Source organism: Tyto alba, unplaced genomic scaffold (assembly GCF_018691265.1).
Source record: "Tyto alba isolate M040663 unplaced genomic scaffold, T.alba_DEE_v4.0 Super-Scaffold_27, whole genome shotgun sequence".
Lineage (NCBI taxonomy): Eukaryota > Metazoa > Chordata > Aves > Strigiformes > Tytonidae > Tyto > Tyto alba.
Genome location: NW_024881301.1, coordinates 22,774,174 through 22,788,659, shown reverse-complemented (window position 1 = coordinate 22,788,659; position 14,486 = coordinate 22,774,174). Strand labels below are relative to the sequence as shown.

General features: G+C 36.3%; 1 protein-coding gene across 1 annotated transcript in view; it reads left to right on the top strand.

Annotated features, from left to right (window-relative positions):
* The window catches only part of ERP44 (endoplasmic reticulum protein 44), a 49,319-nt gene that overhangs the window by 26,352 nt on the left and 8,481 nt on the right, over window positions 1-14,486 (top strand). The window contains exons 5-8 of the mRNA XM_042798121.1: window positions 5,815-5,999; window positions 6,479-6,594; window positions 10,911-10,968; window positions 12,317-12,433. Coding sequence (XP_042654055.1) covers window positions 5,815-5,999; window positions 6,479-6,594; window positions 10,911-10,968; window positions 12,317-12,433 — 476 coding nt within the window. The remainder of the gene's footprint in view (window positions 1-5,814; window positions 6,000-6,478; window positions 6,595-10,910; window positions 10,969-12,316; window positions 12,434-14,486) is intronic.

The window sequence follows — 14,486 nt, the reverse complement described above, 5'->3', positions numbered from 1 at the left end:
CCTGCTAAGAGCAGGCATTGCTGTTGTGAATGCTCCTTCGCAGCAGAAGATGGTCCAGATTTGCTGTTACCCCGTTTCTTAGTAGCCAAGTTAAATGTAGAGCATTGATTGCTTTTCTTGTTCCTGTTTTGGTCCATCGTACAAGTCACCAATATCACAGTCATTGGGATAGGTTGCTTAGTTTAGATGGTCTCCTGAGTTCCTTACTAATTCTGCTTCCTGTGAATATTCTCAGGTCTTATGATTGTGTATGGATGTCAAGAGAGGAGTAGTTTAACTGGGGAGAATTAATGGTGTATTATGAAATACTCAACAGTAATGTGAATGTAGTGTTGTATGTAGGAAAGTAGGAGGCAAAACGGCCTTTCTAAGTGATCTTGAGAGAAAAAAGCTTGCAGAATAATAAGTAAAAAGGTACCCATCAAAGACAGATTTCATTTCTCTTCTGTAGTGTGCCCTGGCAAGTAACCTGAGGGACTTCAAAAGATGTGATTGATCTCAAGTGAGCACATAGAATACTTATTTGGTAGTCCAAGCTTCAAATATACAGCTGAAGGAATTTGTTACCTTTGAGATGGAAGGTATTACACAAAGATGAGGAAGAGTTAAGATGATTTGACACAAGAAAAGATTAGTGTTAAATCCAGTAAATTCAAACTATATATATATAAATATGTAGCCATGCAACTCCTATAACCATCATGTTAAATACAAAATTAGGAAATGCAGTAGCTTGGGTTTGTGCTAGCTCTTCCTCAGACAACATGAAGACCCTCCATAGAAAAAGGGTCACGAGTATTTTCAGAAATTTTTATGGGACTTTAGTTTTGGAACTTCGATTTTTCTTCCAGATAAGTTTTCAGGCTGTTGTAGTCCTCCGTTCAGCACGTGAATTGCTTCAGGTTGTGCCTTATATAGGGTAATTGTCAGTATCATTCAAACCTTAGTGGACACATTTTTTTTGAGCCAGTCCTGTAGACTTAAAATCTAAATATTTGATTGGTGGTGATATGAATTATGACCCTGGAAGACTAAGACAGTGGGCTGAGTTAATACTGGGGAGATACTGTGACCCTTGTAAATATTGCTGGTCCTTCAGTGGGAAGGACCTTCTTAATTACATTGTAGGTGGGAGCCTGTTTCAGTATAGTGTGTCTTGGTGTAGTTTTTCAACATATTCTTCATTATACATTTAATTTTAATTTAGTGACAGTAGACTCGAGATTCTCAGTGACATGATCTGATATACTACCTGAACTCTTTGGATGGTGTGTTACGATGTTAACCTAGAACAATGGAGCCAGAAGCAATCTGGGAATCAAGTCTCAGGCTGCATGCTTGCTCGAAGCCGTAGGGGGTGTGAAAAGCCTGACACACCCCCAAAAAATAGGTTTTAGCATTCCTTTGAGTAGGGGAGCACACAGTGCTCAGACAATAGAAGTGGCTGACAGTGCGAGAGATATGATAAAGATGGGTCACAAATGATAGCTCACAAAGCATGTTTTCTTGGGGGATCTTGCTTGGAAGACAATGTGGGAAACTGTCTTCGAAAATATGGGTGTAACTGTCAGGCTTCCTGTAAAAGTTTCTTTCAAAACAACAGTAAAAGCTGCTACCTCATTCTGATTGTAAGAAGCAGTTTTGCTTTCTCTTCAGTAGTTCAGGAGAAGCATCAATACAGTGCATCTGTGATGGGAACTGAGTGACTGTGAAGATGCTTGTGTTGGAGCTTATAGAATGAATAGTAGAAAATAGTCTGGGCTGTTTAGAAATGGTTGTATGCCAATAAGTATACATGCAAAACAGGGAGGAGAGAATCATCTGAATTCAGGAGTCATTGCTCTGCCTGAAATTTCTGATTTGTAGAAGACAGGATGATTATCAAGTGTGTCAGTAGCTTCCCATCGTAACTGGTGTGAAACCGTTCTGGTAGTGTAGACACTACACCTGTGGCTTAAGGATTAATTGAGCAAAATACAAACTCTAGGTTTGTTCCTTTTGGGTACCTCAGTAACTGAAGAAAATGTGATGTTATAGCTGGGAGACTTTTTTTTGCTTTAGGTAGGTTACCGTTATCTGTTTTAAATACCTCTTTTCATCAGAAAAGATCAGTGAGAATGTCCAGAAATATTTTTAAATTTAATTTAGGATTTACTATAACTAATGCAATCTATGAATGAGTTCAAACAATACTCCATGTATTTGCATTGTGTATTTCCAATTTTAAAAGGAATATAATTTTGTAGTTGCTCTGCTTATGCTAACTCTACCTGTATCAAATGCCAGGGCTTAATGAAGCATTTAAGGTTTATTCTATTTGACTTTTGAATGAATTCAAACAATTTTTCATGTACTTGCATTTTATATTTTGTAAAAAGATGGTTTTCAAATACTTACTTGTGTAGGCCTGTCATCTCTCTGTGTTAGTTCAAATACCAGTATTCATGGAACCTCAATGTAATTTGTAAAGAGCATGCAAGTTCTGTCTTACAAAATAATGTTTGAATTCAGTCTTGACAGTGGGCATTTTATTACCATAAATTTTTTTACACAACTTGAGTACTTGATGAAGATCCACGTCCCTAGGGACTGCAATCTCTGTCTTGAAGAATCTTCAAGACCCCCTGGATGCCCATTCTATAACCTGTACATCCTTCTATAACTTTGGAAATAACCTAAAGGAAAAGTCCATGTTGTGAGACAAAAAAAAAAGTGCTGTTTTGGTGTTCTCTTGCTGTGGAATTCTGTAACAGTAACAGTCTTTAATTTCAATGTGTTTCTGTGAAACCTTGATTTGTAGTGGTCCTTATCTCTTATCAGACCCTGGTCAAGTTTTGATAGACTGATGCACCATCAGATCAAAGGTCTTTCTATCAACAGGAGAGAAAGGGCATCACGTGCCCGGTTTGCTGATGTTGTTTGTCTTCTGCCAGGCAAATACAAAGTGATTCCTCCCCTGCTGTCCTTGCCACCTTCTTGCAGGCAGCCCTTAGGTACTTTAACTAAAAAGTGATGGAATTTAAAGGAAGAAAACAGTATTGATCTAATACTCGTTAATGTTGAATATATTGACATCTTCCCTTGAGAAATTTGTCTTAATTTGAAATAAAAGTACTCTGAATATGTAAAATATCTTACCCTTCATTTTAACTATAATCAGTGCATTAAGAAACTCAAATGGGATATTTAGTAAACAGGTCCAAGTCCTTTCGTAGTCAAAATTGATAGGCTGAATTCTGTGATATTTTATAGTTGAGGCAAAGCTTGTTAGGAACTGGGCTTAGCTGGTGAAGCTTTTAAGCTTACTGGTTTGAGGGATGTTAAAGAACATTTTGGTGGAGTAGACCTGTGTTTTCCTCCTTTGCTGGGCACATTTTGCTTTCAGTTAATTTTATTTTCACTTTATTTTCAGACTCCTTTGAGTTATGCAGCTGGTACAAAGATTGTTTTCAGTAACTAAAGCTGCAAGACATTATTAGAGTTTTAGCAGCAATTAAAACTACTGATGGTTTCACAAAGAGTTCTCCAGACAGCAGGGAATTCAGTTGTTTTATTACCTCTTAGAAATCCAAAAGAGGTAGAGAACTTTGTGTAGTGGGGGACAGTTATGGGCACAGTTCCATAGGGGAATGACTTATTTCCAGTTGCGCAGGGTTTTAATTTCTGTTTGCAATTGAGAGATGTATGTTAGCTGCCCAGTATCAGCAGTTCGCTCATGACAACTGCCTCTAAATAATAGTTTTCACAGGATTTCTGTCTCCATTCTCTTTTTAAAAAGAGTAAGATATAAAGCAAATCTGCTTCGTCACAAACATGTAACTAAGAAGAAAGGACATTCTTGTCAGAAAGGATTAGCTTTTATGTTGTTCAGTGCTATGCCAGCTATGCTGATGGATCCTCATTTGGTTGCCTTCATGCTGTGGGCCAATCCAGATCTCCTGAAGTGTATCCTTTGACTCCTAAGGAGTAAGTGAAAAGTAACAGGACATGCGTTCAGCCCATGCTTTCAATGCCTTCCTCTCTCTGTTGACTGGATAAAACTTCTCTGTCACCAAAGGATAAATCAGTCTGTTGAAGGTCACTGTCTCTCTCCTTCCTTTAGAGAGAAAGGGGAAAGGAGAAATGGGGTGGGTGTGGTTGACTGGAATGAATCACCTCAAAGGATTAAGCAGCTCTGGAAAGTGGGCAGACTGCTCATATTTTGGGATTTAGTTGGATTTAAGTACAAACATGACTGAGATTTAGGTAAATTGCATCTCACTCTGTAATACAGGACACCCAGTTTTCATGGGGGCTGCGAGTTTTTTTTTGTTTCTAGATACGTTTCCAGGGGAGGAGTAAACAGGCAGCCATAATTAAACAAATCAAAAGCAAAAGGAAAGTGTTAGTGAAAATCTACTTGGCATTACATGGTTTTTCTCTATTGTTTGTTTTTAGTCTCCTTCTCCTAAGAATCCAAAGTGTATTTGGTTACCTTGTTTCTCCAGTGCTTTCTCATAAAAACTTCTTGGAGTTCTTTGCTGAACTTCACATCTGAAAGAGGGAAGCGCATTCAAAGCTACTGAGTACTTATGAGCTTTGATTAAAGCAGTTGCAGGGTATTGGAGATGCACAAAACTGATTTCTGCAAAGGTTGCTGTAACAACTCAAGGCTTGATGAATCCTGCTCGATGTGCCGTGAACCATTTGCTGGTTACGTACAAGTTTCCCCAACAATGTGTAGCTGGGAACTAGCTGCAACACCTCTTGCAACCTGCTGTGTCCCAGCGATTAACCAAAGTGGAAGAGGGACAAAGAGACACATGAAGTATTCTGGAGCACAGAGAACTGCATTATTGCCTTAGCGGCTGAAGATAAGGGGCACAGGACACACAGTCATGGGAAACTGGGTTTTATTGCTTCTGCTCAGGTTCCTCTTTTGCTGCTCTTCTAATTTTACTGAAAAACCTCTTTCCATTTTTTATTCTCTTATATTTGTAAGTCTCGTGAATAAATAACTTAGAGTTATATAACGGGTCAGTTATTTAAAGGTGAAGATAGCTAATGCTCTTGTGCTTGATGAACACAAATATGTGTTGCTTTGTTGTATGAAGCTCTGTGCAGTCCAAGTCTAGAAGAAAGCTAGGCTGCATGTATAGATGTGAATGAAGAATTGTCTTGAAAGGAATGCTGACACTGTCTGACCAGACAGGTATTTCTCTTAATTTAGAAACCTGAAATTTTGTGTTCGTTCAAAACCTGGACAGCTCAGAACTGTAATAGCAGTCTTCTGGCCTTTGTAGGCTTCAATAAATATTTTGCACAGGGTTCATGTTCTCTAAAATTTAAGACATGACAGTTATATTTCCAGCACTGTAATTGAGATTAAAATCGTAGTGAGTTTAAAGAAAAATAGGGGATTATTTGTCTTTTATAATATTCTAATGCGGATTAGTTAACTGAGATTTGGCAAGCTTTTAAGATTCTCATTTTCTTGTTAGGCTCTTAAATTGGCTTTCTTAGTTGTTCATAGAAAGTGTACTAAATAAGTACAGCTGGCCAAGTTGAGTCTTTACTTACCCCAGATTTTAGTCATGATTTTTTTAATTAAGATCAGTATATGTGAAAAATGCTGTAACTGCTATCTATTCTCTCTTCCATGGTGGTGTTTGGGTGGTTGGTTTGTTTGTTTGTTTTTTAGTTCTTGTGTAAAGATATGGAACTACTGGTTCAGAGGTTCCACTTACATGTGCATATATGCATATATAAGATACCATGTTCAGTGTATATCTGTATTTGTAGTGGCTTGGTTTTATTTTCTTAATTTATTTTTAGCGGATATAGCTCAGAGATACAGGATAAGCAAATATCCAACTCTGAAACTCTTCCGAAATGGAATGATGATGAAGAGAGAATACAGGGGCCAGAGATCTGTGACAGCAATAGCAGATTATATCAGGCAGCAGAAGAGTAACCCTATTCGGGAGGTCCAGGATTTGGAAGAAATTAGTTCTCTTGATGTAAGTCTTTCAATTTTATTCCTTCTAGATTTTTTTTTAGTTGAACTGGTAAAACATAATGTATTTGAAGTACATATTTACTTTTTGCCCATTCAGAAATGTTGAGTGATATATTTTTTTTTTTTTGTAACTGAGTGGAAAAATGGATCGTTCCCAGGATTACAAATTATTCCAATATAATCGCTTTCTGCTGCATTCATTTTGTTACAGTAACTCCACTACCAAATTAATTATTTTACTTTTAATAATTTGCGAAGATGTTGTGTTTGACAAGATTTTTCTAGAACACCTCACTTGTAAAAAAAAAAAAAAATATTCACAAGGATGCTTCTGAATATTGAAAAGGCAGAAAAGAAATAACTTCTGCATAGTTATTGACTGTTGCCTGAATGGCACCTCTGTATTTAATATCCCTAGGGTACGTAATGGTAGTTTTTGATAATTTAAGGTAAGTTATAATTTAACCTTTGTTTTTACAGCGCAGCAGAAGAAATATTGTTGGATACTTTGAGCAAAAGGACTCTGACAATTACAGAACCTTTGAAAGAGTAGCGAATATTTTGCATGATGATTGTGTATTCCTGTCTGCCTTTGGGTAAGTTTTAAAATGAGTTGATTGCATGACTTCATTATTGAAATTATGTTAATGAGTTGTATATAATTTAATTGAATGGACTTCTTTAACACTTTCGGTGTGGCATAACTAAACAGACTATACTTTAACAGATAAATACACTGAGAGAAGGATAGGAGGAGAAAACTCCTCATAGCCTTAAAGTTTGCTGTGAAATCCAACTTTCATTTTTTGTCTCCTTTTTCTTTTTTTCCCACTCTTAGTCAGTATAGTTTAACTGAAATTTGGGCTGATGTTAGACAGTTGTGTCCCAAAAAGCTGCATCTTTGGAGGGAAAGGGGAACAAGTAAGGGAGAGTTTGAAAACTTTTTGGCAAAAATTTTACCAGCTCTGCAGACTTGAATAACTTTTTTTATTAACCTCTTAATTTTTTTTTTTCTTTAAAATACTATCCTTTTTTGTAGGATTTTTTCCCCTTTTTTAGGTTCTTTTTCCTTCATTTTTTTTTTCCTATGAAGAATAATTCAGTAGTTGCTTGCTCATTTCCTCTTGATGTCAGGGGAGAGACCTTGTTCCAAAATGCCTGGTTTCTGTGCCTGGGCCTGTTTAATGGAAGTTTTGTGTCACTGCACACAGTAACAGTTTAGAAAAGCAGTTGTACCGATGAGCTACATAGTGTGAGTCTAGAATAACAACCAACAGAAATTCAAATTTCCCCTTGTGATACAGATTTACATCAATATTTTATAATATTTAAAAAATCTTCACTGGAAGAAGAATAAATTAGGAGTGAGTTATTCCCTTTTTAAGCAGCATAATAAAATGCAATTATAGATTCTTTCTGCAGTGTTTAATGTGCCAGCACTACCCAACTTAAAGTGATTGGACATTGATGTGAATGCACTAGGAATCTGCTGGCTATTATACCATATACAGTTGTCTTAAGAAGTTTTTTGAAGAGGATGTATCAAGGTAGAAAATTTCATCTGTTTGAACAAAATTTGTTGTCTGTCACTGATGCTGCTTCCACTAGGTTTCAAAAAAAAAAAAAAAAAAAGGTTTGGGAGCAGGGGAGGAGTATTTGTAATGTGCGGGAGGACATGTGGCTTTCCTTTCCATCAGTTCCCAATTATGGATCCAATGACTGTGTAAGCAGCCTTGGCCATGAGAGAATAATCAAATTAGTAAATCTGTCATCTGTAGGTCTGTCGGCCTTATCCCCAAAGAGTGGCCATTATCTCAGATGTTTTCTGATGCGTACATCCATGCTTTTTCTCAGGGCAGCCAGACTGAGTAGTTACTAAAATTTAAAATTCTTTTTTTGCCCTCTCATATGACTACTCAATTCGTTTCAGGAATGCCTTTTAAAAAATCATTAGTAAAAAGAACAATACTTTTAAGATTCTATCTCCTGTTGTTTGAGTCTGTTCATCTTCGGTTTGCTATTTGTAAACTTGATATAATGAAAAATAGTCTCCTGCTACTCTGTGTTAGCATTTGGTTGTTGAACATTGTTCTGAAGTAGTTTTTTTTTCTTTAGATATAAGCAATAAGCAAACATAATGGAACAGATCAGAGTTTGATTATTTGTAACCTTCCCATGTAACTGCAGATTGCACAGCAGTCTTGTTGTTGTTCTCTTCTCCAGACTCCTGTTCCCTTTCTAGCCTGGAGCTGTTAGTGTTTTAAAGTGCAGCCTTGCAGACAGCAACCTGGAAAACTAAATGTTTTCATCTCCAAGTGGTTGTGGCTCTCAAGCTTCCTAAAAAATTACATGTAAAAAGACTTCCAAGGGAGATAGTGGCTATGTAACAGTGTTTTCTATTCAGATTATATATAGCACAATATTTCATGGAGAGCTGCTGCTGATCAGTCAAATTCTTCTGACTGAGCATCCTAACAGCCCCTGGGAGGGATTTTGGGTTTTGCTGTGGACAGAGTTCAACAGGTACACGGTTTGGGAGATATATGGAAACGTGAGCTCTCATGTTCAAAATTCTAGTAAGCGAAAATAAACTCAAAACAATCAATTTGACATGAAAAAATTAATTACTTCACTAACTTCTGTAAAGGCAGAACTGTTACCTGCTATGCCAAAATTGTTCTGGCTTTAGGTAGTTGTAATAGCTTATTTTTAAACTGTATTAATGGTACTTAGTTGCAGATCATCTTGATGCTTAAAGCTATTCTTAAATCAACTGATTCATACAGTTCTGTTAAGATCTGAGGTGACCGCAGAGCAGGATTAATGAGAGAAGACTTGTAAGCAGAAGAAGATAGGAGGGATACTGGTGAAGAGATTATTTAGGGGTATATTTTAGAAGCAGAACTACGGAGGGGTAAATCTGAAATGTTTGTAGACATGGAAGAGAACGACCTTGTGCCGCTGAGCCAGAACATAGGAAGACAAAAGCAGAAAACCAAACCAAACAGCCAAAAAATACTTTTATCATAAAAGGCTTTGATACTGTATGTAACTCACAGGAGAGAGTCATGAATGTAGGACCTGTTTTAATTTTGTTAGCAAGCAAATGTGGGGGGTGGGGTGGGGCTGCCATAAGTTCCAAGAGGTTCATCTCCTATATTACTGCTTCAAGAGGAGACAAAAAGCTAGCTGAAGTGTTTCCATTTTGGTAGTTGTTTCAAAAAGGTGTATCTTCAGGTGTTGGGGATTTTCACATCATGTCTCCACTAGGAGTTATCTGAAACAAATCAGTCACAGCTACTGAAGTGGAAGCACACAGAAGAGAGGACCTTTTGGGTTCCACCACAGTCTTACCCTAGAGCATATATTTCATTATAGATTATTACCAGTTTACCAAGCAGTGATTGGGCAGGTGGTTTCTAGGTCTTCACTTTCTTCTTATTCACTGAAGGATAGTTCGGGATGCGAGTGGTTTACGTCAGCGATGATGATCACAAAGAAGCCTAATTCCACATTATGGAAGCAATCATCATGTCTGGAATACAAAAATGCATTTTAAAATACATGTCTCTAAATGGGTGCAAATACTGATAGGTGTAACATACTATGCAAGACGTCTTTTTCTATGTGATAAGAAAAGGATAATTGGATCTAATGAGATAAATAAAACATAGGTACTTTGAGTTAAGCCTTATGATTTTTTTTTTTCCCCTTGGCCCTCTAAATCGTTCAGACCCCTGAAAGATTTACTTCATCTTGCAGTGAGATAAATTGAAATATTTTTACTTCTCTTCTTTTTTCCCCTCCCCCTTAAATTTCTTAATCAGTCTTCAGCAATGCTTACACTGTGTCCACAGAAGAGATACTATAATTGGAGAAGCTGGAACACTTAGCTAATGTTTCCCAGGGGCTGATATGCTTTCTTGTTAGCCTATCCTAAAAGGAAAAGAAATAGATTGTTCATTTTACTCTTGTGTGGCATATGCAGCCAGTTCTGTCTTAGCAGCGTGAGTTACATTGGAATGGCAAGGCATGGGAGAGGAGAAGGGAGGAGGGCACTTGCAGTGTCTGAAAGTGGTAAAACAGTTTATTTTTGTTGAGAGCTTTCTTTACTTATTTTTTTTTGTCTCCTGTGTTGGATTCATAGCTGTCCCTCTGTTTGAATAAGAGATGATAATTTGGGGGATACAAGCTAGCAGCTTTCAGGGCGCTCTGTTGTGACTGGGATTAAGGAACCACAAAATGTTCAGAGGCAGGGGAGGAACGTAGGAAGGTGACGTAGTAAGCTGAATACCAAGGAGGAACTGCATGTGTTCTCCGGGTACACACATACCGTATCATCAGAGGTCAGAAACTGCATGCTGTGTCTTGTGCTCTCTGCATCTGTTTTGAGGGTAGAATGGATGGTGTAGGTTTAATTGCTATCCATTTTCTCATTGTTTGTGTGGGTAGAGCTCATCAAAGCCCTTCTTTATCAGGGTAGATAAGACATAAATTTCTAGTGTAAAAAATGAAACAGGAAGAGTAAATGCAAACTTTTCTTTCCTTCCTTAAGAATAGGTATATTTATATATATTTTTTTTTTAATTTACACTGTTATATTAATTCATTACCATTTTTATCTGATGATGTCTTACCCAAAATTGTACCAGCATTCTTCACTTGCACTTCGATGCCTCTAGTCCACACTTCTGATCTTAGGGATACATCTTGCTGACTCTCTTAATGTGCTGTTATCTAGCCAGGCCAAGTTTCTGTGGAGTCACTTCCAATTTAAAGATCAAGGATTTTAATTCTCAATTTTTGAAGGAAAAATAAGAAATAAAGGATAGCAAATTAAAATATTATTTTTGGTATCTCAGTTATTTAATTTGTCTGTACCAAGACATGCTTACTGGTTGGTTTGTTGTAGGGCTATTTCAAAAGCAGAGAGATTTAGCGGAGACAATGTAATCTACAAGCCACCAGGGGTAAGTGTAACTATGTATTTTATTCTGCTTATTGTCATTATATGTGAATATGAACAAATAGAGACTATATTCAGATCATTCAGTATGTTACTGCATCTCAAATCTTAATTTTATTTCATCTCTAAATAGTGTGAGAAATAGGATCATAGGAACTAGTGTTTCTGAGTCAGTGAAAAAGATCTTGGTCTCCTTTGTTGCCAACTAAATGCCCAAAACTGAAATCTGTCATTTTAAATATTAATGTCCAGAATTCACTTTTTTTTCTTACAAGCACAGTCAACTCATCATGTGTATAGATACTTTGTGTTCTGTAGAAGTCTTCAAAATCTGTGAAGTTCAACAGCTGGTGCAATTCGTGTTTTTCAAAGCAAGTGACAATTACTAATTATTTTTCAGACTGTCACTTGCCTGTCTTGTGTGTTTTAGCCCACAAGGGTTAAGAGCTGTTCTCTTCATTTAAAAACAAAAAAAAAAAAAACAACAAAAAAAAGGATTAGTAAAATTAACTGTATGTTAAAAAACTCTTATAAACATAGTTTTACTCAGGGAAAAATTCAGTACAGAAGAAAATCTGGAAGAATTGCTTTTTAGAAACATAATATCTGAAAATCTGCTTCTTTTTCACATTTAATGTATAAAGAGAGTTGCTTACAAAAGAAATAAATAAAAAAAGTCCTAAGGGGGGAGGGAGTTTCAAACCTTTTTCTGCAAAACCAGAATTTATTAGGTTACCTAATTTATATAGTACTTCTGAATTAAGGTGTGCTTAATCATGGCCACAGCTCATGAAGTCATTCTTCACTTCATGTTAACCAAACTCATAATTACATTAAAAGATGGCAGCACTGAATTCTGAGTTAAAGCTACTAGCAAATAAAGGAAAACTGTTATTTATTCATGTCTCTCTGGAAAAGCAAATGTAAAATACCAGTTTCATGTCTTGTAAGACATTAGGAGGGTTTTTTGGTGAGTCTTCATAACTATCAGCATTTAGATTTAGTTAATATCTAAATAGGTTTTTCAGGTATGGAGATACTGTTTCTCAACCTAACAGAAGTCCAAATAGCCTTTATTTGAAGCATCCCTAATTTGGAAACAAAGTATCTTCTCAATTCTTAAGCTGGCTTAAAAAGTGGAGTTGACCACATAAATGATCATATATAATATTTATTTTCCTGGTTTACTTTTGTAACATAGTTAATAGAAATGTTGCACGCACAAGGGTTGAGTATTGGTGCAAGGTTGGTTTTCGATACTTGTATGGATATTGTTACTTTATGTGGGGTAGGTAATCTTTGCAGGTAGCAATCTCATTGTTTCTCAACTAGTGTATTTTTCTTTTCAACAGGAAAATGCTCCAGATATGGTATATTTAGGTTCACTGACCAATTTTGATTTGATATATGCATGGACACAAGATAAATGTGTACCACTAGTTAGAGAAATAACATTTGAAAATGGGGAGGTAAGAATTTTTTCTACCATTCTCCTCTTGAGGTTTCTTTCTCAAAACCAAAATGTCTCTTTCAAGGTCTCTAATCCTTGCCAAAGTACTTTCTGCATGCTTTACTTTTGGCAGCAAATAGCTGTCAGGTAATGTCTTTTCATTCTTTTGGACCTTTTTAGTTACACTTGAAGTTCAATGGTGGCAGATTTGTAGTAGTTTACAACCTCTTTGGTAGCATATGAATCATGCATATAGATGGCATAAGTGTCTGGTGATTTGCAGAGTGTAGACACATGGATGCAAAGAATGTATGTGTGCAAGAATATGTGTGTCTGTAAGTACGTATGGGTGTGTAACCCCTTGAGTAGGTTGTGTTATTCATCTAAAGTTAGCACATACTGTTTGTACAGATGATATGACTAAATGTCGATTTAACATCCAGACATAAATGTTATTTAAGTGCTTCTTGCATCTATTATGACCTTTAAAAAATTATTCTAGTCAGGGTAGAAAATATCCACAGCAGCATGTCCATGACAGTTTGAAAGAGTAAAATAGTTGTGAACTATCCTTTAGTTATAATCAGCTTTTAAAATTTAATATTAAAGTTATTAGTAGAAAAATGTTACCGTATTAGCCACTTTCAAAGCATTATCTAATAAATAAGCATATTAAATGGTAGCTGACCGTCTACGGAACTGGTAGTCTTCTGGGAATTGTAATAAAAACCATGTGAATAATTTTTTTTTTTTTTTTCCAATCTCTGTTTAAGCACTGGTACCTTCCTAATCTTTTTAGCTTCACATGTTCTTTCCCTTGGCTTTCTTCTTTTAGCTTATTATGTAAGATGGAATTTGGAAGTTTGCTTTTAAACATGTCTTTTCTTATCCTTATTTTCTTTCAATGCTTTTCTGTTTTTGTTTGTAACTTACTCTGCTTTCATCTATTTCTAGCTCCATATTAGAAATTTATTTTGTAAAATAACTAACAGGAAAAAAAAAAAAACTTCAGAAAATTAACAAGTTTATAGTATCTCGAGAGGAGTATTTGTACACAGCCACAGCATCTGCTAGAAACTCTGGTGAGGTTTGTAACAAATTGCAGTATGTTGTCCACACTGGATGAGAAACCAAAGAGTCAGTCATATGATTCATTCTCAGCTTGCACACTTAAGTTTTTATTTTATTCTGATCTGAATCTGCAGTGTATGTAACACTGCTGTTCTGAGCATGCACAACACATCAGGTTACATGACAGAGGGATGGCCAGGGTGGGATGCACAAAATGCTTTAAGTACAATATTCTAGTCAACCCTGCCAACGTTTATTGGAAAGTTCTGTTGGTTGAACAAATTTTAATTCTTCATTTGCAACTCAGTATGTAAAAGATGCTACATGTTAACATCTTTAGAAGTGTGTGTTAGATTTTTCAGTGTACTTTTCCCATGGTGAAATTGGATTCTGAGCCTTAGAAGTCGAGGTTCATCACTGTCAGCTTGTACCACATTGTGTTGTGGTTTTTCTGGTTGGTCTCTCAACCCTGGATCCCTGTTTACTTAGGCAGATATTTACAATTCCAATGTGACATTTTGCCTAGCAACATTTGTTTAAAAATTTCAGTGCTGCCAGTACCGAAACAAATTTAAACATGCCAAAATTGAGGTACTTCTGTTTGCTGAGATTGTATGGTATTTAAATGGGCTCTTAATGCATACTGCACAATATTACGCGGCAAAAATATGAAGTGCTGTAACTGTTAAGCTGTGTTTATGGTACTAGAATACCAAATAAGATAAAAAAAATTCTACCACAGACTTTAAATTCAATTTTTAAATCAAAATTGGCCTCTATTAAGCTGCTGGTAGGTTTTTTCCCCTGGTTGTTTCTTAGTGTTTTCATTATCTGGTAGGTGTCATGGGCATCTTCCTGTCAGGCCCACGCAATCTGAACAGGGTTCATCATTGTGACTTTAGACAACACATAGTAATTGAACTCTGAAGCAAGGTCTTCTGCTTGAGAAGACTGTTCATTTGAGAGACAGTCTCTGTACTTGTCAAGAAAAGGCTGTTGGG